The 26,586-nt window shown below is 52.8% G+C and overlaps 1 protein-coding gene across 1 annotated transcript in view; it reads left to right on the plus strand.

The window, feature by feature from the left end:
- Cmip (c-Maf inducing protein) overlaps positions 1–21,933 on the plus strand; it is a 194,232-nt gene extending 172,299 nt beyond the window's left edge. The window contains exons 10-21 of the mRNA XM_087900457.1: positions 2,097–2,450; positions 6,090–6,155; positions 7,808–7,834; positions 8,114–8,162; positions 9,251–9,358; positions 11,980–12,096; positions 12,851–12,991; positions 13,540–13,587; positions 14,767–14,913; positions 15,510–15,615; positions 16,688–16,758; positions 19,884–21,933. Of these exons, the coding sequence (XP_087756583.1) occupies positions 2,097–2,450; positions 6,090–6,155; positions 7,808–7,834; positions 8,114–8,162; positions 9,251–9,358; positions 11,980–12,096; positions 12,851–12,991; positions 13,540–13,587; positions 14,767–14,913; positions 15,510–15,615; positions 16,688–16,758; positions 19,884–19,937 (1,288 nt within the window). The 3' untranslated portion in view covers positions 19,938–21,933. The remainder of the gene's footprint in view (positions 1–2,096; positions 2,451–6,089; positions 6,156–7,807; positions 7,835–8,113; positions 8,163–9,250; positions 9,359–11,979; positions 12,097–12,850; positions 12,992–13,539; positions 13,588–14,766; positions 14,914–15,509; positions 15,616–16,687; positions 16,759–19,883) is intronic.
- The last annotated feature ends 4,653 nt before the right edge of the window (positions 21,934–26,586 follow it).

Here is a 26,586-nt window from a genome sequence, read left to right on the forward strand (position 1 = left end):
GAGGCCTTGAAAATCCACTCCTCGACCCCAGCAGAGGCAAACAGAGGGAGCTGGAGTGCTGAGCCCAGGGGAGCAGATGAGGTCGGAGCCCACAGAGATGCACAGGCCCCGCCTCACAGACCGCATGCGGCTTCCGCCCACTGTGGAGTTCGCAGGTTTCCAGAAGCCAGTGATTGCTTTCCCCCCAGCAAAGCCAAAATGTGTTTATTGAGCGCCCTCAGTGGGCTGCACTCAGCCCTAGCTCACGGCAGGTGCAAAATGGATTCAGGCCTTCCCTGAGTCTGTTCTCAGGTTCTGCACACGGCCCTGGGGCCGCCACGTGGAACGCCAGTGCGAGGCCCAGCCCTCTACACCAAAGCCTGCATGCGCTTGATTCTCTTTGGGGGCGTGGCACACGTGTGACAGATTTGAGAGGGACCTAAGCAAGTAGCTCTTACTTTTTCTTTATTTCTTTTTTTTTTCTTTTTGTAAGCACTTATTTTTCTTTGTTGCGTTTGATTGATTATTTGTTACCGGAAGGCTCTGTGTTGCCAGAGAATGGACTTAAAAGAGTCATTCTAACCTGTCACCATGCAGGGTCTAAGTAAGGACTGAACTAGGTTGCCAGGCTTAGGTACGAGCCCCCGCTACCTGCTGTGCTTAGTCGTGTGGAAGCCCTGGCATTTGTTTGTATCCGCCTCCCTAGGGCTGAACTCCTTGAGTCTGGGGATGTTTCAGAAGTTCCCTGGTTGAGGGAAAAGTAGTGTCCACTAGGATAGAAAAAAAAAAAAAAAGATGCACTTTTGGAGTTCGGGCGAGGAGCATGTCTGTGGCAGGAAGAGGAAGTCAAAGGGGACTTCCTAGAGGAGAAACCTGCAGTCTTGGAAACTTAACATTTTGGTGGAACCTTAGCTTCTAGAGCAGAGGGTAGGCTCCAGATCTAGCTGCTCAGACTCAGAGGCTGTGACGCTGAGAGAAATCACTTAGCCCTATGGAGTCTGTCTCTCATGCTCCTGGGAGATTATATCTGTAAGCATCTGTGTGAAACCTGGTGCCCGGTAGCATGGACAACCAACCCCAGAACCTGTTGGTGCCGTCCCCATGCCTGAGGATGCTGTTCCAGGAATCAAGGGGAACTTTGGAAGGGGCTTTATCAGGTCAGGGCTCCGACAAGTCCTGCTGCAAAGAAGTTCTAGACATCAATGTTTGATCTCACGTTTTCTAAGCAACTGTGGCCAAAAAGCCCAATTCCTTGGTTACCACCCTATGATACCTAGCACAAGCATTATAAACCTTCAGGCAGTTGGAGAGGCCAGAATGTAGAGGGGGGGCTCCAAAAGGACCCCTGGAGAGTCCAGGCTCACCAGAATGTGGGTCTTGGGAGCCATGGACATGGACTATTAGCTCCCAGGAGAAGGGCGGATGCCATGTTTTCTCACCTGGCTGGGCAGGCAATGAAATGGGCCCCAGAGGTATCAAGGTGGGAGGGGCAGCTTCACCTTCGAGAACAAGTGGAGCAGGACTGGATTGCTCAAGCATCACAGGTGTCTCGGGAAAGATCCAAGGGTGGTGTTGGTATGGGTGTACCAGTGATTGGTGACTGTCACAGCGGGTGGTGGCATTGGTTCTGGGTGCACCGGGTACTAGGTGGCAGTCACAGTGGAGAGTGACATTGGTCTAGATGCACCAGTTCTAGGTGGCTGTCACAGCTATGATGGGTTATGGAGATGGGCAGACCGGTCTGGACTCCAGATTCAGTGCTCCTCTTCCCGAGCTATGCACACCCCTTCCACTTCTTCAGTCCTGATGGACTTCATGACAGCTCCACTTCATTTGTCGTCATTTTTCAGGGATTTTAGAGGAACCTGAAGCTCCCCTGAGCTGATGCATGAACGCTCAGGAAATCTGGGCTTGTGTCACCAATGGCCTTTGGTTTTCAATTTCCTTTTCTGAGACGGGGACTGACTATGTAGTCTAGACCAGCCTTAAACTTGCAGGCATCCTCCTGCCTCGGCATCCTAAGTATAGTCATTCATTCATCTCTGCCCAGTGCTGGGCTTTCCAGTTGCCAAGGCGGACCCCTGCCCACACTTGACGTTTCTCTTCTCCCTCTCCAGCCGCGACAACTCCCCCAGTCTGAAGGAGATCCGGAACGGCTGCCAGCAACCATGCGACCGGAAGCCCACCTTACCTCTGCGCCTGCTGCACCCCAGCCCCGACCTGGTGTCTCAGGAAGCCACACTGTCGGAGCCACGGCTCAAGTCGGTGGTTGTGGCCTCCAGCGAGGTCCACGTGGAGGTGGAGCGCACCAGCACTGCCAAGCCGGCGCTGACGGCCAGCACGGGCAACGACAGTGAGCCCAACCTCATCGACTGCCTCATGGTGAGCCCAGCATGTGGCACCATGAGCATCGAGCTGGGCCCCCAGGCCGGCCGCACACTTGGCTGCCACGTGGAGATCCTCAAGCTGCTGTGAGTACCCTGGAACCCGCCCCGCCGTGGGGATGGCAGTGGCTGGAAGGCTGGTCCTGCTGCCAGCCTGAGTCCTAAAGGGGTGGCTGTGGCCTTGGAACCTATGTGTGCACACTCAAGTATAGAGGCAGGTGTGTTAAGAGGCAAGAGTGTCCTGATACTAAGGCAGGAGGATGACTGCAAGTTCAAGAGCTACTTGGGTTCTATAGCGAGTACCAGGTCAACATGAGCTACTGAGTGAGACCCTATTTATTTCAAAACAAAACAAAAAGTCAAGTATACCTGTGAGGTGTGGGGGGGGGGGGGGTCCTCCAGCATCTCTAGCATCCTGTAGTGTTGCCAGTCTTTTAGCATCTGTTTGTTCCAAGTCCTAATCACACTGCCACCTGGGTAGGGGTGCGTTTCCAGCCACCTGACTCATAAACCAGAACGGGAGAGGTGGAAGGGGAGAGCCCATTAGGGTATTCTGTCCCCCTGACTTGTAAACCAGAATGTTGGGTACGGGAGGGCACATTAGGGTATTTTGTGCTCCCAGATAAGCCCTGTGGAGTCTAAAGCCAAGTGTGTGCACATGTGTATACATGGTTAGTTAGACCAAGGACTCCCGTGGTTGAGGGAGAAAATGGCGGCAGCAATCACCTGTCTCTACTTCCTGTTGTCCTTAAGAGGACCAGGGGGTCTCTTCAAAGTCAGTTCCAGCCTCTTTGTGTCCCCTTAGCTGAGGCCGAGGGAGGGTACAACCCAATTCATTGATCTTACAGCCGAAGGAAGAAACTTCTAAAATCCCCTCAGAGCACCGAGAACCGAGCTCAGACCCAGGTTTCCACAGGGCAGAGAGGAGTCTCATTTCTTTCCTGGCCAAACCCACAGCACTCTGAGCCTCCCCAGGCTCTTGGCTGTGGGCTCCTCTCTGAGCTACCCTCGTGGCAGCAGCCTCCAGGTCAGAGCTGACTGCCTCGGGCTGTCTCCCGTGAGCCCCAGGCCCCTTGCCATGTGGGTCCTTTCTCCCGGGAATGTGCAGGCCTGAAAGGCCTCTCGCCACTGACAGACGTTACCTCCTTTACAAACAGGCGTGTGCTTTTGACACGCTGTGGTTTCGAACTCGGGACCTCATGCTTACACAGCAAGCACTCTTGCCTACTAAAGCCACCTCCCCCCAAGCTTCCAAATTTTATTTTGTAAAACTTTTCTTTTTAATTAATGTGCTTTGGTGTTTTGCCTGCATGTATGTCTTTGTGAGCGTGTCAGATTTTGGAGTCACACACAGTTGTGAACTGCAATGTGGGTGCAGAAATTGAACCCAGGTCCTCTGGAAGAGCAGTCAGTGCTCTTAACCACTGAGTCATCTTTCCAGCCCCTGTAAAACTTTCCTTTCTTTCTTTCTCTTTTTTTGCTTAGAAAAAAACCCAACAAGTGTAGCTTTCTCCTGCGGGTATGACCTGGTCACCTTCTAGTGAGGCACTGTACTGCCTAGTGGACAAAACATACACAGGAGCCAAGATCCTGGGTTCAAGGCTCAGTTCTGACCTGAGGCCAAGGCTGAGATGCCTACGTGCCAGCATTTGTGTTTCTAAAGTGATGATGACAGTGATACCCACCTGACCGGGAAACATCTAGGAGGGCCTCAGAAGGAAGCATGTGGCACACAGTGAACACGACATAGGAAGTCACATTTCGATATGCTGACCATGGGTCAGTTAAGGGTGGTGGGGATCTCATCATAGGAAGGCAAGATCATTGCATAAATAAGTGACCCCCCAGCAACACACACACACACACCCAGGAAGGAACCAGGGGGAACAGGCACTTCCAGCATGCATCCCTGGGGCCTCTGAGCTCTGAGACTGTCGATGAGCACAGTCCACAGGCCTGACAGCCTCCAGCACACAACACGGTGCAGCAGGCTCTTGTGCCCCTCGCCTCCTACTGCCGAACCCAGACATCCCTTTCCCCCACCTCTTGTGGATGTTGCAGAAATGAAGTGATCAAATCTGAGCTCTGTACAGGGGCACAGTACGTGCCTAGGTGTCAACCATATCACTATTATAATTTTATCTAACACCACCAGACCCTTCTGCCAATTCTTTTCCCTGTTGCCCATCTGGGCCTTTCCTTAGAACCTTCCAGGGTGTGATCTGTGTCCTGAAGGCATTTCTTGCAGGTTCCTTCAGAGGGCGGTAGGGCAGGAATCGTCCAGAGCCAAGGGTTATCTGAGCTGTACTTTGTTAGAAGGAAGCATTTGTTCTAGGGCTGAAAAACAGCAGGCTGTATTTCTATGACAAGCCCAGACAGAGGGACAGAATATGCTCGGATGGCCAGGTTATCAGCAGTGTTAAAAATCCAGAAGGGTGGACCAGACGTGACTAAGTTGGTAGTGCGCTTGCCTCACTTTCAGAGTCCTGGTGTCCACTCTTACCACTGCACAAACCAACACACGGTACAGCCTGCCTGAAATCCTAGGTGGAGGCCTGAGGACCAGGTCATCCTCAGCTACATAGCAAGTTCAGGGCTAGCCTGGGCTACTTGAAATACCGATCTCAAAAACAGATTGAGTGGGATTGGAAGATCAAGAAGGAGGGGGGGCATGTGGGAAGTCGTTATTTCATTAATGGAGGTGATGCCAGGAAACCTGAATTCTGAATGCCAAAGAGGACCAAGAATAAGACTTTAAGCCCAGGGTCAGCTGTCCACCCAGCCACTGAAAAGATGAGACTCGTGCCTTGAAAACAGACTCCCTTGAGGTTCGCTCTTCAGCTGCCGAATGTGTATATGTGCGCGTGTGTGCATTTAATTCAAATACCACGGCATATATGTGGAGGTCTGTGGAGGTCAGGGGACCGTGTGCAGGGGTTATTCTCTTCAGCCATGTGAATTCTGGGGCTCGAACTTGAACTCAGGTTGTCAGATTTGGGGCAAAGCATGTTTACCCACAGAACTGTCTCGCTGGCCTTGAGACCCTGTCTAAAAAGAAGTTTCTGGTAGATGAGGGCAGTGCCTCAAACCGTGGTTGGTTGGTTGGTTTTCTCGAATCAGTCTGTAGGCTTCCTTTGGGGTCCGTCAACCAGCGATGAGAGACACACTTGAACTACTGTGACCCCCATCGCAGGCCGTGTGGCTATAACTACAGTGTCTTCTTAGTTCTGAGGAGACAGGTGAAGGTGTGGCGGGCTAGCCTGCCCTGGTTCCCTTTCGCTGAGTCCTTGGGGGGCTTTACTCTGCCCATACTTCTCATGTCAATCAGATTGGGTCAGGGTCCAACCTAGAGGCCCTCTGTCTCTCCAGATGTCACATTCTGAAGTCTTAAGGGTCTGGGACCTCAACATGGAGTTAGGGATTAGAGGCCTAGACTAGTCCCTCACCCTTGGTGATGGCTCAAAAGGGCAGTGAACTGAGACAGGAAGTCTCAGTTCTGAACAAGGCGGGGGAGTGTGTGATCCTGGGGAGCTAGGTAGTTGTCCCCTTGGTTCTTGTGTGAAAGTCGGGAATGATCTTTATGGATTCAGGCTGTGCTATGGACATTGTCCATGAAGTAGGTGGGGCAGCATCCACGTTGTGTGATAACACCAGACACTTACCGTCTCACGGTCTCGCAGGATTGTTTGTGAGGCCACCCCTCACCGACTTCCTTTCTCATCCTAGGTCTGACTATGATGATTGGAGGCCGTCCCTGGCTAGCTTGCTTCAGCCCATTCCATTCCCCAAAGAGTAAGTCCCACTATGCCCTGTCTGAATGGGAGGGGGGGTGGTGTCGGTTCCAGAGGCTCACGGTGTTACAGAGCGGGGCTGGGGCCCACAGCGGAGACATCGAGATGTAGCCTGACTTTGTGGACCTCTGAAACACTGAGAATGTGGTCAGAATAGTCTCAGCCTTCATGGTAGTGACACAGGGAACCCTTAGACTCAGAGAAGGTCAGAGCCACCTTTACCATGCCAAACCGATGGTTGCTTTAACAGGTTTTAACTATGCACCAGGTGCAAACAATAATACCCTCCCTCCCTGGGGGACAGTAAAACTCGACAGTTGATCTATTACGACACCAGGCATGGCAGCACATGCCAGTAAATCAGTCAGTGGTTCTCAACCTTCCTAACACTGCGACCCTTTAATACAATTCCTCATGTTGCGGGGACTCCCGACCATAAAGTTAAATTTTGTATTAACCGTAGTTTTGCTGCTATTATAGATTGTAATGTAAATATCTGATATGCAGATATCTGCTATTCGATAGCTGTCATTCACCCCGATGGTGTTGCGATCCATATCCAATGGTTGAGAACCATTGCTGTAGTTACAGTTCCAGGCTAGTGTGAGCTACCCAGCAAAACCCTGTCTGCCAAAAAAGGGAGGTGCTGGAGAGCACCTACCACATGCAGTGCTCGGGGTGGGGGTGGGGGGAGCAGGGGTCAATCTCTAGCACCAACAAAGAAAAGAAAATGCACACATAAGAGCCATTTCCGGACTGTGCGGGGGAAGGCTAGCTACACTCACTCACTGCGCCTTAATGCCCACCATTAGCTGACACCACACTCGGAATGTGGCCAGAAATGGATGGCACCCTCTGTCTCTCTTTCACCACCCTTCTCCTAACAGGAAATGCATCATGGGAAACAGTTGGGTGGTGGTGGGTCACAGCCTGCCCAGAGCTTCAGCTGAGCCACCGGCTTCACATGCCTGAGGGCCTGTTTTGACAGATTGGAAGCTGCTGGGCCTTGGGAGGCACTTGGGGCTCTCTGCAGAGCCCATTAGCGAGCCCGTGTTTGTGAATGCAGCTCCTCGGAGGGGGACATTACACCCAGTAATTGCCCCATTTGCTGGCCCCGCTAGCTCCCTCTGGGCCCCCAAGAATGGAGACCGGAGAAATCCGACTCCTTAGAGCTTCCTCTGTCTGTGGATCATTGGCTGCAGCAGCTGTCCCCACAGGCCCTAGGACCCGCTTGACAGTGGCCCATGATGCAATTCACTTGGAAGAATGGTCCCTGATTGCCTGGCAATGTGCGCTGGTAATTAGTGCAGCCTTGCCTTAATTGTGGAACAATTAACAAACACACCTGGGTCCCTGGAGCCTGCATGTGCCTTCACGTTCATGCACACACACACCCCGCACCCGCACCCGGTTAGCGCCTCTGCAGTTGACTAGTGTGGACCTGGTGTTTGTTGGCTTTGGGGACACTGGGGGCTCAGCCTATTCATGTAACTGTGATCCTCACCTTGTCAAAGGGAGGGACAAGATAGCCACATTTCTTTGTCAATGTCCTCTACGTTCTTCTAATCAGAGCTACAGTCTCGTTGTCCCTGGAGGGTGTGTGAGCATTGTGCAGCAAATGCCTAACTGTCTGTCTCTTTGGTTTTGGTACAGAGCTCTCGCACACGAGAAGTTCACCAAGTGAGTATGCCAGGGCAGCCACCCCGCCTTCTCCTGCTACAAGCGTCCCCTGCTCTGGGTCACTGTCACACCCCTGCCACCGCCAGCCTTCTCCTGCCCATTCTTGGGGTCACATGCACTTTGGGAGGCTGCAGAGGGACCTCCCGCAGAGTCCCCTGTGACTCACATCCAGTCCCTGCTAGGAAATGTCCCATGTGCCTTGCCTCTCTTCCACCCTCCCCCAGCCCCACGTCCACACGTCCACTCAGGGCTGCAAATGACCTATCCCCTTCCTTCCAGGGAACTGAAGTATGTGATTCAGAGATTTGCAGAGGATCCAAGACAGGAAGTAAGCCATTTTCTTTTTTCCTTTTTTCTACAGTAGGAAAAAAAAAGTTTGGGGGCCTGGCCTCGTGTGAAATCACCCAGGTGTGGTCTTGGACGGTGACCTTGGCTAACCAGATGCTGGCTGGCAGGCAGTATCTCCATGCTCCATGGAGACTCACTGTCTTTGCTGTCTGTTTTTGGGTCTTTGACAGATCTATCTGTGCACAAATGACTCGGTAGCATTGGCCCTCACCCTTGAGTTGATGATCAGTCCTGACTTAAAATCTGTTTTAGGAGTTGGAGGGAGGGCATAAAGAGCAGGGGTGTGTGTGTGTGTATGTGTGTGTGTGTGTGTGTGTGTGAGAGAGAGAGAGAGAGAGAGAGAGAGATCACAGTGGGTATAGGTGTGAAACCCTTCCCAAACATGGATACACATGTACCCATGCATTTGTACCTACTCACAGCTCTGGGAAGGGACAGAAGGGTTGTTCTTAGACCTCTCACACACATTGTCCCCACTGTAGATAGAGACCCTTCAGTAGAGAAAGACAGATGGACAGATAAGGGGGTGAGGATGAGACCTCACAGAAGAGAATCTCAGGGTTGGAGAGAGCTTGAGATTCCTAAAACAGGCCTAGAGGGAAGACTGCCCACGAAAGAAAGGTGGGAAGTGGGGCAGAAGAAGGCAAGCACCCCAAGCCTAAGGGTTGGTTGATAAGCCCAGACAGGGAGGGGCAGAGAGCAAGAGAGAGCCCTGGGCACAGAGATGGCAGAGACCCAAACAGAAGAGAGAGGAAGTGGCCCACCCAGAGGGAAACAGAAAAAAATATGGAGACAGGGCCTGTTCGGGGGCCGCTCTGCACTGGGAGGCCACAGCCCTGTCTCCCTCAGAGCTTTCCTCAGCTAAGTCGGCCTCGTGGCTTTTCTAAGAAACTGAGGACATATGGCTGAACTTCCCCGAAGGTCTGTGGAACTTAGCAGGAGGCCATTGGTTGTGGGGCTAAAGGAAGTCCGTGTCCTTCCTGACTGCCTGGCTTGTCAACGCCATTCACGTTTCCTTTGTACCTGCGCCTGTTTCGAACTGACAACGCATCTGTCCTCTGCTCACAGGTCCACTCGTGCCTGCTGAGCGTGCGGGCCGGCAAGGATGGCTGGTTCCAGCTCTACAGCCCCGGAGGGGTGGCCTGTGATGATGATGGGGAGCTGTTTGCCAGCATGGTACGTGGGGTCCCCACAGGAAGCTGCTGGTGGGCGTTGGGCTTCTTCCATCCTGAGTAGCACGGCAGCCAGCCCATTGTGTGGCCTGCCTACAAGTCTTCTGGCCAGCACAATGCCAGCCATGAAGAGGGAGGGGGCCGAAGGGGGAGTGTTACTTATTCCTGCTTACCTGAGCCAAGAGCCTGATGCACCCAGCCTGTCACCTGCTCTGGGAAGTGAGGACCTTCACTGTCGCTCCATTTTACAATCCAGGCAGCTGAGGGTCCAAGATCACACTTGGTTGTCATGGTGATTTTCTGTGCAAGGGACAGATGCAGCTTGTCACGAGGTACTGTAGTGTCACCTGCTCAGCCAGTCCTCACAATGAGGAATTGGGGGCCAGACTCAGGGTGCTCATCAACACCCTAGGTGAAGGGATTGAGGTCACTGAGCCCGCCACTGCATCCACAGTGGCTTCTGTTACTTTGTAACCATAGCAGAGTGGTTCTCAACCTTCCTAATGCTGTGACCCTTTAATACAGTTCCTCATGTTGTGGTGACCCCCAACCATAGTTATTTTGTTCCTACTTCGTAACTGTAATTTTATGAATCTTAATGTGAATATCTGATATGTGCCCCACCCCCCGCCCATGGAAAGGTCATTCAACATCCCCCAAAGGGGTCACAACCCACAGTTGAGACCAGTGACACAGAGTCACACCTGGGCTGCAGCCGAGGCCCGGAGAGGTCCGGTGACTCGCTTGACAGGACTTGTTGACAAGCCCTTTGTAGGCCAAGCTTCTGTCCAGAGGTAGTGGCTTCTTCTGTAGCAACAGGACGCAGGCTCCTCTTTCCCCAGGACAGAAAGTCTGCCCAAGTAGCCAGTGACCTCAGTCGCTGTTCCCTGACACACCCAACTCCATTCACAGACCCCATAGTCTTCTGGGGTCATGTGACGTGCAGAAAATGCAAGCGTCAGCTAGACCTGGGCCTTAGGTCACTGCCCAGTTTTCCACCAGCTGACCTTGTGTGCTGACCTTCCTGTCTGGGCTCCAGCTTCCTCCTATGTAAAAACAAGACAGAGACATTCCCGAAGCATCATAGAATTGCGTGTTGTTTTAGGCGTGAGATACTTACTGAGCCACCAGGACTCCGAGACCCCTGAGCCTGGCTCAGGCTATTCCTGTCTTTACTAGAGACTGGTTTGCAGGGTAAACAGTCACCACAGTGAATTTGGACAAGATCTGTGCAATGACGATAAATAATTATATCCTCTGAGACACTACTTCAAGGGGTCTATTTTTAAGCTGAGCGGTGGTGGCGCATGCCTTTAATCCCAGCACTCAGGAGGCAGTGGCAGGTGGATCCCTGAGTTCGAGGCCAGCCTGGTCTACAAGAGCTAGTTCCAGGACAGCCTCCAAAGCTACAGAGAAACCCTGTCTCGAAAAAACAAAAAAAGGGAGAGGGTCTATTTTTAGATCTTTTTCCTTACGATTCTGCTCCAAACCCCTCGCCTGCTGCCCTGGACCTGCTTCCTAAGCATGTCCCACGTACCTAGAAACATGCTTTACTGCCTACTTGTCACATCTGTCTTCCTCTGATGTCACAGCTTCACTGGGGCAGTGCTCAGTGTCTCCCCCACCCTTTCCTGCGGAGACTCAGTGTGAGAGAGGACACGGGGAGTCAGCTCCCACACAAATGATTTTATGTGTACGCCAGAGTTGTTAACGATGGGCCAGAAGAATATATTGACAAGGAAGGAAGCAGGCAGCTGTGGGGATAGAAATGTGTTGTTTCCATGGAGACACATGGCGAGAAGTGGTCCCTGGGTTAGGCTGCCGTTTCCAGAAGGCCCTTGTTATTATATGAAGTTGCAGGATGTTTGGTCTCTCTGTGGACAGCTCGGGGAGCCCCTGCTCTTGTGACCTCACCTCTAACTAAATACAAGCAGCACTCCCTCCAACATATCCCAGGAGAGAGCAGGCTTTGCTGGGTGGGTGATCTCTCCAGGCATCTTTTAGTAGCACAGAGAAAGCAGAGCACAGGACAGCTCAGCTGCTACATGAGTCTGGCCTGTTGTTCCCCGACCTAGCAAGAACTGCCTAGAAATTTCTACCTGGTACCCTCAATGCTAAGAATTCACAGGACCAAATACCACAGCCCCCAGCAGGAGCTGGGGGGAAGGGCTCCTTTTTTTCCTCTGTGGTAAAATAGATAGAATGTAAGTATTACTGTCCTGTGCAGAAACATTCCAACATTCGGGTACGTGGCTCTGCTACCATCAGCACCACCCGCCTCTGGAACACGTGGCCTACAGCTTCACCTCTGCCCTTTGATGCTAGCTCTGCTCCCCTGGACAGCTCCACTGACCACTGTCTCTTCTGTCTGGGTGACTGCCTGCTGCCTGCACCCCGTTCCAGTGTACAGTGTCGTCTTATATTTGTCCAGTGTTAAACATGTCCTCAGTCACTGTTCACCTTGGGAGAAGGTGAACATAGGGACGGTCTGACAGTCACGGGAGACCAGGCTGTCAGCACAAGTAGGGAGGGTCCCCAGCTTTTAGTTCCCCACCTGTCCCTGCCCACAGAGGGCTGGCCCTGAGGGTAACCCGGTTGCTTCACCTCGGTTTTCTTGCCTCCCAGGTGCACATCCTCATGGGCTCCTGTTACAAGACCAAAAAGTTTCTGCTCTCGCTGGCGGAAAACAAGTTGGGCCCCTGCATGCTCCTGGCACTGAGAGGGAACCAGACCATGGCGGAGGTGAGGCCCTGGCCCAGGTGTCCTCACACGGGGTCTGTGTGAGGAGCAGGCAGGGTGGGTAAGGCAGGTGTGGTTGCAGCCTCCTGAGCGTACAGCTGCCCGTCTCAGGCCGCTGCTGGTTCATTCACCGTGTCGGTCACATCCATCTCCAAGTGTCTGTTCTGATCACCTATTACTGCATAGCAACTGTCTCCTCTTGAAGCACAGAACCGTTAACAGCCCAAGGGGTAGGGTAGCTAGGCTTGCATGAGTTGTTCTTTGGAGTCTCCAGAGGTTGCCATGGGGGTTAAAGCCCTTGGCATCCTTTGCGAGACTTTTTTCTTGGACTCTCAGAAGCTGACAGCCCCAGCTTCTGTCGGCTTTGTGTGGCTTTAGGGTCATTGCTCAGCTTTCAAGAGGACAAGCCCGGGGCCTAACTGTTCCTCCTCCGTCTCCTCTTCCCCACTACTCCACGAGGTTCCCCAAAGCCAGACACTCCCAGAACACCTGTCCCATGGGCAACAGGAGTTGATAAGAGCGGTCAGAACTGGGGAGCATCACTGTGCCACATTCTACCCTCTAGAAAGCAGTCACCAAGCTGCCCATCAGTCAAGGGGGTGTGAACAGAAAAGAATTTACTGGCCCACATTACCCTGGAGGTAGGGTTGAAACGTTAACACGGGGGCAAAGGCAGAGTACTCCGAGCGTGGGGAGTAGCATAGGCCAAGGTCCTGTGGCAGGCCACTCCCTGACACACCCTCCTGGCCCCTGGCAGATCCTATGCCTGATGCTGGAATACAACATCATCGACAACAATGACACCCAGCTGCAGATCATCTCCACGCTGGAGAGCACAGATGTGGGCAAGCGCATGTACGAGCAGCTGTGCGACCGGCAGCGGGAGCTGAAGGAGCTGGTAAGTCCTCGCCGCTACGCGCCCGCTGTTCCCAGAACACGAGGTGACCCCTTGGAACGGCTTCCCCACACCCAAAGCGCTTGGGATTGTTCCCTGTCCTTCGCACAGCATTCTAGACGGGCGCAGAAGAAGAGGTAAAGCCCGTGGGCCGAAGTCACACAACCCACTTCCGCTTCGTTGCAGAGGCCCAGGTGTCGTCATACCCAGTCCTAGCTGAGAGGCTGTCTCTGCATGGGTGCACACGGGCTCGTGAGGGCTCTCCTTTCCCCTGGAGCCACCCTCCCCCTCCCCACTGTGTGGCTCTAGGCAAAAGGTGTACACAGCCCAGGTCTCTGTCATCAGACATCTGGTGTAAAACTTGTCTTGTCATTCGCCAGAACTGAAGTGGGTGCCACTTCCCCCAACAAGAATTGGGTGGGTGATGTCCCCTCCAGTCAGAACACCCGCACTCCACCTATGCCATAAGCTGTGACCGTCACGGTGTCTTCTGCCCAAGGGGCTGGTGGCAGAGGGGACATACGACTCACCTGATCTCATTTCTATTGCAGCAAAGGAAAGGCGGGCCCACCAGGCTAACACTGCCCTCCAAGTCCACGGTAAGTAAGTTTTAGTCTCTGCGGGGGGTGCGGTGCGGTGGGGCGGGGCGGGGCAAGATGGGTGGAGCAGGGAAGTGAACTGTCCAGATGTTCAGGGTGAGAGATGATCAGGAGGGGAGAGAAGATATGACCATGGGACAGGGAGACCATGGGACAGGGAGGCGGGCCAGCTCCTCTAGGAGGTAAATGGGCCGAAGAGGAAGAGATGGAAACCAAACAGAATGAAGATAGTACGCTGAAGCTTGTCTGTGATGTTGAGGCTGGGGTTGCTGCTCATGGATGGAGCCCCCGTTTAGCATGTGTGAAGGCTCCGGGTTCAGTCTCCAGCACCTCAAAAAAAGACAAAAGAGTGCTGGTGACATCGGCAGTATTACCGAGGGGTTGCTAGTAACCATGGTAACAATAGCTACTAAGCACTGGACTGTTAGTCTGTTTGACTTTTACGACCCTATGAGATCTGCACACTGTCTTCCCATTTTCCAAGGTCTTTTGGGGATCTAATTTCCTGCTACCTCACTGTCCTCGAGGCATGGCTTCCCGCTCATGGACCAGGCAGCCTGCCCAGGCTCCAGCCACTGTGGCTCCATCCCAGCCAGCAAGGAAGGAGGAAGTGACAGGGAACAGCCCGCCCTTCCCTTAGAGAGTCTTCTTAGAAGTTCTATATGTACATCTCATGGTCCATATTCAGCACCCGGCCATAATTAGCTGCAAAGGAGGCCGGGACGTTAGCTGTAATTCAAGGGGCAGCTAAAGATCAAAGTAAAGACCCTCAGTCCAGGGTCTGCGGCACGTGTGGCTCTCTGCTGACTTGGGACCGAGGGCAGCAACTGGCTATCCACATGGAAACTCCACAGGAGCTGCTGGCCAGGGGGTGTGCATGCCTCTGCATTTGCACGCGCGCATACGCACGTGTGCACACGCACACACACACAGGCACACCACGCATGTGAATGTGCACGCTCTGCTTGGGAGGGTGCCGGCCTTGGTTGCAGCCCAGCCGTGACTCAAGCTATGAGTCACACCACAGGCTGAGCCACCACCCTTCAGCTCCTGGGGACACAAAGACCTCGGTGTGGTCAGAGACCCGTGTCAGCTGCAGATGAGGCTGGGGGGGAGTGGGCGTGAGGCCTACCCGGTCAATGCCCCAGCCTGCCCTGAGCATCATGCCACCCACTGCAGGATGCGGACCTGGCCCGCCTGCTGAGCTCTGGCTCCTTCGGAAACCTGGAGAACCTCAGCTTGGCCTTCACCAACGTCACCAGTGCCTGCGCCGAGCACCTCATCAAACTGCCTTCCCTCAAGCAGCTCAATCTGTGGTCCACGCAGGTGCCGCCCCGCCCACACCCCACGCCCTGTCCTCTCCCTCACCTCCCCCATACTTGATCTTAATGCCCAAGAGCTCATGGGCCTAGCCACTTGCTCTGCACGCGTAACCCTAACCCATTCCCCCAGATAGGAGGAAGTTGGGGTTCCCATGCCACTTGGCAGCCCAGTTCCCCATTGGGAACACGGCACAGGCTCCTGAGTTGGAAGATACGGGGCTGAGAATTCACCTTAGGCCTCTTCAACCTGACAGGGAGGGGGAATACATGAGTATTCTCTTGGAGCCTGCTGAATCCCAGCATGGTACCACTGGCCTATATCCCAGCATGTAGCCCTATGGGATACACAGGCTCCTCCATCTCTTGGAAAGGCCACCTGAGCGCTGCTTTCAGGTTTCAGAACCTAAGTTCAGACTCTGATAGAGGCCCTTGCCTGGCCTATGTCCTAGTGAGAAACTAGATCTGAACTCAGGACGGAGGACTGAGTGCTGAAAAGAGGGCGTGGCCTCATAGACAGATTCCACCCTCTCCCACTCCTGCCCAGCCTTAGGGTCCCCTCCCCTGGGCCTGCCGAGGCTAAGAACCCATGTTGCCCCACAGTTTGGAGACGCCGGCCTGCGGCTCCTGTCGGAACACCTCACTATGCTCCAGGTGCTGAACCTGTGTGAGACCCCAGTCACCGACGCTGGCCTGCTGGCCCTCAGCTGTGAGTACCGGTCTGCGGCAGGTGGGCTGACACACACACACACCCGGCTGCGCACCCAGTTTGTAGCGGACCAGTTGCACATTGGCACAGGCAAGGTGCTGGGAACAAGCGGAGGGCTGTCCCTGCCCTCAGGCAACTAGTCAACTAGAGGAAACAGGGACGTTTGTGAGATTAGCCTTTGTCTTCCCTCCAGCCACCTGAAACCACCATTGTCACTGGTGTCCCAATCAGCAGCTCAGAAAACGCACCCCTGTGCCCCTGGATTCCCAGGCATTCCTGGGCCTGTCCAGCCTGAGAAGCAATTAGTAACTAACAGGAGCCTGGGACAGGGTATAGGATACTGGTTCCACAGCGCTCTGCTCAAGGGGGTTAGTGAGCCTGGGAATCCACGTGTGCCGTTTTCTAACTTGCTTCCTCAGACAAGAGGCCTCATGACTCGGCTGTAGAATGGCCAAGCAGGCCTCTGGGAGGTGGCAGAGAGAGTGTAACAGTAGATCACAGAAGTGACTGTGACAATCCTACAGTTCTGGATGGCGGGAGCTCTGATAAGGGGAACATGAGTGACATTTGAGCCATTCCCTGCAGGATATTCCTACAGGAAACACATGAATGTTGTGTGTGTGCACGCGCGCGCACAAGGGGCGGGTGTTCTAGGTCTAATTAACAGTGCAGAACCCCCCACTGGTCTGTTGTGTGCCCCCCCCAGCATTGCAATATAAGCCTTTGGATGTGTCTCCAGCAAGCTCCTGTATGGTCCAACATGAACCCCAACTTGATGTTGACTCTTGAGACCAACAGTGAGAGACGTGGGCCAGCAATGCCAGGCAGGAAGCATTCAGGATCCCCAGGGCAAGGCTAGCACTGAAGGGGAGAGAAGGTCAGAGGTCAGGGATCAAGAAAAGGCCCAGCTCTGACCCCCAGAGCTTGAAATGGACTGCCCCGGTGGTCATGACAGCTGAACCCACAGCCGTCGCAGCTCCCTCATCCATCCACACCGAGAACGGCCTGCAGCTTGAGTGTCCCCATCCCGCCATAACTTTCTCACGTGGGGTCACTGTCTCTCTTTACCCAGCCATGAAGAGTCTTTGCAGTTTAAACATGAACAGCACCAAGCTCTCGGCTGACACCTACGAGGATCTGAAGGTAAGTCCTCCCTGCTTTCCCTCCCTAGCCATCCCCTCCCTTTCTTGCTGTCTCTCCTCCCCCACCCCCGTTCTGGCCATCCCTCCCCCACTGGCTACCCTTAGAGAAGCTTCTCTGGCACAAGGGCTGGATGCACCAGAAGCAGATAGAGATGGGTAGGGGTGCCGAGTGGTGGTGGCGCGCGCCTTTAATCCCAACACTTGGGAGGCAGGTAGATCTCTGTGAGTTTGAGGCCAGCCTGGTCTACAAGAGCTAGTTCCAGGACAGCCTCTAAAGCTACAGAGAAACCCTGTCTCAAAAAACCAAAAAAAAAAAAAGATGGGTAGGGGTGAGGGCAGAGTGACTAAGGAAGCCGGCCAGGGCTCTGTCCCTTCCAAGAAGAAGCCACAGATGTTGAATCCGAAGGATAAGAAGCCGGGGTTGTCCATGGTGACAGGGAGGCCTTGGCCATAGTGAGCACAACTGGAGTAGGACAGACGAGGAGGGCCATAGAAATCCTCCCTGGGTCACAGAAAGTCTGGATCCCCACCCCCCACCCCTACCTCCGCGCCCAGAATACCCCAGGGACTCTCAGTGGGGTGCCAAGTTCTACTTTTGAAAACTTAGCTGTTGTTTGGGAGGTGACCTGTGGGAGCAGGAGCCAGGAAAGACACAGGTCATGTGTTACCTAGGCTGTTGCAGGCCGCCAGGGCTGGGCCTGACAACTGAGTAGGGAGAGGAGGAGGCCCTGCGGGTGGCAGCTGGGACATTTCATCCACCGGGACACGTGTTTCTTAGGGAGGTGGAGGCAGGGCCTTTGGCACATCCAGCTTTGGGTCCCAGAGACACCCCCACGTCCTGGAAGCCACTGCCAGAGAATCCTCTGGAACCCTTGGTCGGGACCCTCCTTGTGGTCCTCTGACCGCTGCTAGTCACTCACTTTGACCTTCCCAGCCACAGCTGGGCTTGCTCTTCGCTGCAGGCAGGAACGTAGTAACACCCGCCACACCCAGGCAGGGAATGAAGGCCAGACAGCAGCTGCCGTGAGGTGTGCTCAGAGAGGTCACGATTCTCAGAAGGCACAGAACTTAGGAGTCGACAGGGGGTGGGGGGGGGGGCGGTCAGTGGGGAGGGTAAGGGTGAAACTGTGGAGCCAGACACCACTCAGGGTGCCTCTGCCGGCCAGTGTTCTTAGCACTGGGTCAGGCTTGAAAGAAGTGTGGCCACCAGGATTTGCACCTGCTAGTTCCGTCTGTGCATTTACACACGTGCACACACACACACACTGAGGGGCACCTGTCCATGTAGCGGCATGAGAAAAGCGTGGCTCTCACAGCATCCTGTGCTCCAGTTCCCCAGAGCCACAGCGACAGTGAGATCAAGTGGAAGAGGGGAGTGGGAGCCAGTGCTTAGGAGGACAAAAATCACTTCCTTGTCTTCATCTCGAGAGGGAAGGGGGGAGAAGGAGGGAGAGAGAGTTTGTGTGTGTCACGTGTGTGGGTGCATTCAGGAGGCATCAAATCCCCTGGAGCTGGAGTGGCCGGTGGTTGCGAACGGCCTGATATGGATGCTTAGAACCTAACTCTGGTCTCCGGGGGAGCAGTCACTGAGTCATCTCTTTAGCCCCTACTATCTTTTATAAAATAGTGTGTGTGTGTGTGTGTGTGTGTGTGTGTGTGTGTGTGTGTGTATGTGCGCACGTGCGCGTGCTGCCCGTGGCACAGGCACAGCGGTCAGAGGGCAGCTATGAGCTGTTAGTTCTCTCCTTCCACCTTTACATGAGCTCCAGGGATCAAACTCAGGTCTCTAGGTTTGTCCAGCAGACACCTTTACCTGCTGAGCCCTCTACCGAGCCCCTTACCTATTTTTTACACTCCGGAGTGTCACGGAAGCAGCTCAGCGATACTAGTTTCTGACCAACCTCCGTCTTTGCTCTGCTGGGGCATCTGGGAACTGCCTGACTTTTGAAGTAGGATGTTCGTGCTAAATGACAGGCAAACCCACATGGTTCAGTAGGCACTCTGGCCCAGCCCTCCTGTTTAGTTTTGTTTCTTGTTTTTGTTTTTTCAAAAGAACCTAGCCATCTGTATTTTTCTGCACAGCCTCCTAGACTGCCAAGCGTGACTTGAAGAGGTTTCCCAGCTTTGTACTGGTGACCACAGGCCCCAGCTTGCAGCTTCTGTCTGGGCAGGCGAAACCATTGAAGATTGTTGGGCATAGGACAGGGCAATGAGCAGGCCACCTTTGTCTCTGTGTGTCCTGGTGTGCATGAAAGCATGTGTGTGTTATTGAATAGGGCTGGTGGGTGTAAGGGATGTTGGGAAGGCAGGAAGTAAAGGCAGGAGACCATTAATGAGACAGATGCCTCTCTAAGTGAAGGGAAAGCCAGCTGTTGAGAGACTAGTCTGCCAGCAGGAGCAGAGGGCAGGGGCTGAGAAGAATCTTGCAAGTGGATTGGACTGCGGATGGGCTCAGTCGCTAAAGCGCTTGCCTGGTGAACACTGTGTGCCCCATGCCCAGATCCATATAGACCAGATGAGGTAGTCCATGCTTGTAATTGCATCACTCGGAGCTGAAGGCAGAAGACTTAGAAGTAGGAGGTCATTCGCTTCATAGCTGTTTGAGGCCAGCCTGGACTGCGTGAGGCTCTGTCTCAAATACATAAATGTAATAAAAGTATCAGGTGGGACCATATTTTGGTTTAAGAACAGAGGAACCCAAGACGAAGAGTCCAGGCCAGCTTCTGCTGCTGCCTTGGGCCCTTATCTACTCTGCCCATGCTCACTTAACAATGGGAAGGGACCCAGGAATATATAGTCTATTACAGGGCTTTCCTTGAACGTCATGGTTAATCCTTCACGCCACTTGGGAGCCAAGGGCAGGACTCAGTGTGGCTGCAGTCATGAGACCACGAGCCTCAGGACTCCAGATATGCAGTCAAATCTCCCAGCCGCTGTGATTCCACGGGGCTGTGGTTTCTGCACATTAGCTACTGCCTAATGTCTCTGAGGCCACACGCCCTGTGCTGTGTTTAAGGTCTCCAGCCCTTTCCAGACCCTTGAGAGCCCACAGCCTCACAATGTCTACCCTGTGGTTGCTGAGGGAGATGGCTGGTATTTGACGAGGTACCTTCTTATCACCCACAGGCCAAACTTCCTAATCTGAAGGAGGTGGATGTCCGCTACACCGAAGCCTGGTGAAGCCCCTGTGTGCACGGGATGGTGTCGCACAAAAAAACAAAAACAAAACAAAAAAAAAACGACTCTTGACTAGTAGCTGTAGAGCAGTGGGTCCTGGGATGGCCCCAGCAACTGGCTGTGGGTTAGATGGGGGAGTCTTGGGGGGCGGAGGGGGGGAGGGGTGGGGGATCCTCAGCACGCCCAGCCCCCGCCTAATTCTTAGAGCTTCATATCGGAACCTTAGACCTTGATCAAAAGCAGCCTTGGTGGCAACAAGAAAATGAACAGCGGGTCGGGAGGGCAGGGGAGGGGCGGGCGGGGATCCCTGTGTGGGTTTTCTCTGCCTTTGTTGTGTGATGCCATGTGTGGGGGCATTCATCCAGCCTGATGCCATCGACTCGGGCCAGAAGGAGGATGCTTTTTCTTCCGGGAGGTGCACCGAGCCGAGATCTCGCCCCTGCCAATGGGACAGGAATTCTCAGTCATTGTCACCCCATCGTCCTGTGTCCCCACCATCGCTATGCAAAGTGGTTCTTGTTGTACATAAGATTTAAATAACGCGCCTATTTAAGAAATGTTGACAAATTGCGGGTCTGGGACCCGCTCTTATTTATGAAGTCTTTGCCCAGCCCTCCCTCCCCACCTGCCCCCTGACGTGTAGTACTGTCTGGACCAGTCAGCTGTCGGGTTAGTGCTAGTGCTGTTTTCGTTTTGGTTTTTAAAGGAAACAAACAGACAAACAAAAAGCAACAGAGAGAAGAAAAAAAAAAGACCTTTGGAAAATTAATTGCTTTTTTTCTTAATGGACTCTGTATGCCAGTGCTCTCCCCGTCAGTCAGTCAGTCTGCCCACTTGCTACTCTGTATTATTTCCAGATGTTTCCAGCTTCCTCGTGGGTGGGGGGATCAAGCTGGGGGAGGAGGAGGAAGGAGATAGGGTCTCCATATTGTAGCTCACTCCTCCCCTCCGCTGCTTCTGTAAATCTGGAAGGGTCCTGGCCTTTTCCCCCTTTATACCCCATAGAAGTGTTGGTCCTCCGAGGTCCTGCTGCCGTCCCCACCCCTCTTTAGCTGTCCCTGTCCCCTACTGAGACTTGCGACCTGTGGCCTCCCCACCCTGTGGCTCCCTCACGCATGTCCCACGCCCACCTCTCTGCATGGTCTCTTGGGAGAGAAGAGCCCGACCCGACTGTCCACGCCTCTCCACTAGCGCGCAGTCGCTGCGGCATCCCCTCACCCATGTGCCCCGAGGCAGACCAACCTCATTTCTTTTTCAAACAGTTGGCTTGTCTTATCAAGCCTTCAGTGTACAGAACAGCCCCCCTTGACAATTCTTTTGGGGTCCCCTCTCTTCCCTTTTTCTGTTCGTTTAGCACAAGTATTTCCCCTCCCTGGCACCTCCAAACCAAACCTACCAGTCGATGTTAATTGTTTTATATCTATTTAATCTTATTCGATGGAAACCATGCTTCGGTTGTTTTATACTTTGCCAGGTAGACTTTATTACCCCCCCCAACAATGCCCTCATTTTTTTAAAAAAGGAAAAAAAAAAAACCACACACAAAAAAAAAGAAAAACAGAGACTTTGGGTTTCAGTCTCAGTCTTAATTCACTTTCCGTGGCAGGTTTTCTTTTGTGCGTGTGCCTGTGTGTGTGTGGAGTGAGTTCTGTTTTGTGTTCGTTTCTCTGTTGGTTTCTGTTGTTGCCTTCTTCCCCAACTCCAACCCCGGTTCCGTACTTCACAGCACCCTGGTGCAGAGAGAAACAGAAGCAGAAAAAAAATAAAAATAAAAAATAAAAATTTAAAAAAAAAAACCAAAAGAAAAAAAAAGGAAAAAAATTTCAAAAAGATTTAAAAAAAAAAGAAGAAGAAGAAAAAGAACTAAGACATCCCACCCCGCCCCATCCCCTGCACTGTTGCTTTTCTTGATGGTTAATAATAAATACTGTCACGTAGCTGTGTACAAAGAGATGTGAAATACTTTCAGGCAAAAATAAACTGTAAGTGACTCATCAAAGGCTGGCCTTGCTGTATAGTTGGGGGAGGGGATGGAGATGGAAATGGGGAAAAGCCCCGGGACACACCTGAAGACTGACTTGTCACTCTGGGGCCTTGACCACGGGGCCTGAGTCTGTCACTCATTGTGAGGCCTGACAAACAGAGTCCCTGGCCATTGCCTACTAGTAGCACTCTCAACCGTTGTGACAACCAGCCCTTCCGTGACACTTTGCCGGGGCAACGTCACTGCCCTCTGTAAAATCCTATTTGAAACACCCAAGCCCCTGCCACTCTCCAGAGGGTCTTCGTAGGCTGGAGTCCAGCCCTAGCCATCCCTTTCTTCTTGCCAGGGGTGTCTCCAAGAAGCAAATTCAGTTTGTCTGAAAAGAGACGAGATTACCAAGCATGGTGGCACACACCCGTAACCCCGGCGCTTGATGCGAAAGCAGGAAGATATCTGGAGTTCAAGGCTAGTGTAGGCCACTTCGATCCAGGCCAGCCTAAGCTGTGTGGTGAGAACTTGTGTCAAAACTAAAAAGAGCGGGGCGGGAGGAGGGGAGAAAGCTTAGCAGGTAACACACTTGGCACATCAACAACGTGTGGACCTGAGCCCGGGTCCCCAGCACCTGCGTGCAGAGCCACGCACAGGGGCATGTTTGCACTTAAAATCCCAGTTCTTGGGGTGGTGGAAATGGGCAGAGCAGGCTGGTCAGCATAGCTGAGCCAATAAGTTCCGGATACAGCGGAAGATCCTGTATCAAAACTCTAAAGTGGAGAATGAGTGAGGAAGACCGGAAGTTGGCCTCCCGTCGCTATGGCAGCATGCAAACACCTGCACCACAGAGAATTCCCACCATCTCTCAAGCTGTTGTGGGTGTCCCCGCTGCCCTGAGATAGTCTGATGTGTGCTATGCCTGTGTCCCGGTCCCTCTGCCCACCCAGACAACCTGATCCTCCACCTGACAGCCCTCGTCACCCGAGGCCTGACTCTAGGACTGCCCCGCACACCCCTTCCTCTCCTGGGTTTTTCCACTGGCCTGCGTGTAGAAAGGCCAAGGACCAGCTCCCCGGCTGAGGCCACACCAGTATGCTGAGGTGAAGCAGAAGCTTGGGCTTCCATGGAGCAGGACAGGCCTCACTAAGGGGACACGATCAAAAGGGATGCTCTCAAAAACTGGATTGCCTCATTGTCCCCATAGCCAACCATGGGCACACTGGATGCGGGGGTGTGACATTTCACGTGATCTCCGGCCTAGGCTGAGTGGGGAGGAGCCCTTTGGAGGTGCTAAAGAACTTAGTGGCCCAGGTGAGTGACAGTCACAGCATATGCTGCTCCACTAAGAGAGTGGCCAGCCATGTTAGGATTGGGACCAGGTGAGGTGGAGAACACCTTCCAGGGCAGTCTAAGAAGCAGTCTCCCAAGAGAGCTGTGCCCTCACCAGGTTCCTGTGCTGCCTGGCTATGCTGGAAGGGCTGTGTTAGTTAGCTGGTTCTCAGAGTCGCCGGGAGGGGCTGCTACGAAAACTTGGCCTCAGCAGGTGGAAGCCGAGTGGACCAGCTGCTTTTGCAGACCTATCTGCTCAAACATAGATAGGCGCTCTGTAGCCAGCAGCTGTGTCCCCAGACATCTTTAGAACTGAACTCACACATCCAACCCACCAGCAAGGTTTTCTAGTGCGTGACTTAAAGAACAACAGGTCCACCAATGGTAAACACCCTGGGGCAGATATACAACTGGGCCGCCCAAATGTCTAGGTCACTCCAGTAATACACACAATAGTGTATTCACGTACACGGCAAGAAATCGCCACCTGATACAATGATGGATAATTGGGGGGAGGGGTGACCAAGTGAAAGGAGCCAGGCACACAGGAATGGTTTTCTTCTAGAAAGTTCTTAAGTAGGTGCAAGCCCTCAGCAATGTCAGGGATCTCCATAGTGCTATCTGGGAGAGGCTCGGTACTGACGTGGACAGGACGGGAAGGATCTGAGCGCTCCGCAGCTTGGTCTGTGGTGATCTGGTGGCTAGACACTCGTGATGCTCTCCTCTGCAAATGAGGGTCATGTGACACATCACACAACAACTCTTGAAGATTTGCATCAGAGGGAAGCAGCCCACATAGCTACAAAACAGGGCTAGGGGGTGTCATTCGATAATATAGCACTTACCTAGGGTGTAAGAGGCCCATATAGACAGTGGAATATTATTTGCTCATAAAAAGGAAAGAAGGGGGCCAGCAAGGCGGCTTAACAAGCAAAAGTGCTTGCTGCCAAGCCTGAAGAGCTGAGTTCTATTCCTGGAACCCACATGGTGGATAGAGAGAACCAATTCCCACAAGTTGCCCTCTGACCTCTACCCATGTGCCTTGGCACATACAAATAGATAAATTGTATACAGAAAAGAAAAGAAATAATGATATAGCCTATGACATGAATATACCTCAAAACACGGCACTGAGGGAAAGCAGCCAGACACAAAAGCCCGGGTTTGCTTCTCGGCACATCCAGACTGCTGGAAAGCCACCTGATATTTGTCAGGGCTGGGTGGGTGGACTGGCTACCCATGGGTACACGGGGTTCCTTTTGGGGATAACGGGGAGAGAGAGAGAGAGAGAGAGAGAGAGAGAGAGAGCAGTTCTATGGCATGGCGCTGGCTCCATGTGCCACTGGGAAGTGCACTGTGAAGGTTACTAAGTGGCTGGAGAGACCTCAGCAGATAAACGCACTTGCTACTCCTGCAGAAGACCAGAATTTGGTTCCCAGCATCCCATTGATTGACTTACAGTACCTAATAACTCCATTCTAGGGGGTAGGGTGGGATGGACACCCTCTTCTGGACGCCAAGGGCATTGTGTTCATTTGCATATACACACACTCATACCCATAATTTAAAATAACCTTTAAAGGTTTATTAATGTCACAGGTGTTTGCAGCTCAGTTAAAAGAAAAATTGCATGCAGCAAGCATGTGAGCTCATACCTGCGACCGCAACTGAGCCAAGAGTGCCATGCTGGCGGCCTTCTGAGTGTCGGGGTGTCGACATACTCTATAACCCCAAACAAAAAACAATGCAGCTGATTGAGGCTGGGGGTTGGGGTCCATATTATCTGCAGTGTTTACTTTTCGGGGTTTTCTTTGCTGCTGCTGTTGTTGTTTGAGGCAGACTCTAACAGGGCCGTCCTGGCTGACCTGGAAGTCACTTATGCAGACTGGGCTGACCTCGGATTAGCAGCTATCTTCCTGCCTCCGTTTCCTGAGTGCCGAGATTACAGCTGTCCAACACCATGCTCTGCAGCTGATTGAGGCTAGGGGCTAGGGGGCAATATTTTCTAGAGTTTGTTTTACTTTGCAGTTTCGGGAGTTTTTATTGTGGCTGCCGTTGCCCTGACTGACCTGGAAATCACCACGCAGATTTGGCTGACCTGGAATTTGCAGCGATCCTCCTGCTTCGGTTTCCTGAGTGATGAAATTACAAGTGTCCACCACTATGTCCTGCCTCCCCTGACAAAAAAAGAAGAAAAAAAATGTTTTAAGGGGACGCGTTCTTCTCATCTACGGAAGCCATGCAGTCCTTGCAAAAAAAAAAAAAAAACCACCTCTGACTAGGTAGGCGTTAAACTCTCTACTGCCACCTGCTGGTATGCTGGAAAATAGTAATAAAGATTAAAATCTGTACTATAAAAGAACTCCCTGCTCGCGGCACAGCCTGCACAGGTGTTTATGTTGGGGAATGTGGCTTTGAGTTGTTTCTCGGTAATTTCTCTCTGGATTTGGATACCATCCTAAAACTATTGCTGGCTTCGTTCTCTGTCCCTACTCTAATGTGGATGATACCAGCCAGGAAAGAAGTTGACACGAACTGAATGATGGTAGTGACAGTCCTAACTGCAGACTCTTGGGCTCCCCCAGACCCTCTGAAGATTCTGGGTGCTTACCAGGTCTCCTAGGTGATTCCTGTATATGTGACGTTCTGCCTTTGAGACTGGCTGCACACTGGGTTCTCATGGAAAATTGAACATACTAAACAAGCTGTTTTGGGGCCGGGGCGGGGGAAAGCTGGTAATGCAAGATCTAGAAGCTTCCCAGATGATTCTACTGTGCAGTCAAGTTTCAGACCTCTGCTTTAAAAGCCTGGCTGCTAGGGCTGGAGAGAGGGCTCAGAGGATTAGGAGCACTGACTTCTTCTAGAGGTCCTGAGTCCAATTCCTAGAAACCAAATGGTGGTTCACAACCTTCTGTAATGAGAGCTGATGCCCTCTTGTGGCACACAGGCAGACAGAACAAATCTTGAAGAAGAAGAGGAGGAGGAGGAGGAGGAGGAGGAGCTGGGCAGTGGTGGTGCACGCCTTTAATCTCAGCACTTCGGGAGGCAGAGGCAGGTGGATCTTTGTGAGTTTGAGGCCAGCCTGGACAACAGAGTTCCAGAACAGCCAGAGATATACAGAGAAACCCAGTTTTGAAAAACGAAGAAGGAGGAGGAGGAGGAGGAGGAGGAAGAGGAAGGTGGGGGGAGTGGGAACTGGGATAGGTATGTAAAATGTGAAAAGATTGCGGGGTTTTTTTGCTTTGGTTTGGTTTGGTTTTTGGTTTTTTTCGAGACAGGGTTTCTCTGTAGCTTTGGAGCCTGTCCTGGAACTAGCTCTGTAGAGCTTAGGACCGACGGCGCTCGGGT

This window comes from Myodes glareolus, chromosome 22, assembly GCF_982192425.1.
Source record: "Myodes glareolus chromosome 22, mMyoGla1.1, whole genome shotgun sequence".
Taxonomy (NCBI): domain Eukaryota; kingdom Metazoa; phylum Chordata; class Mammalia; order Rodentia; family Cricetidae; genus Myodes; species Myodes glareolus.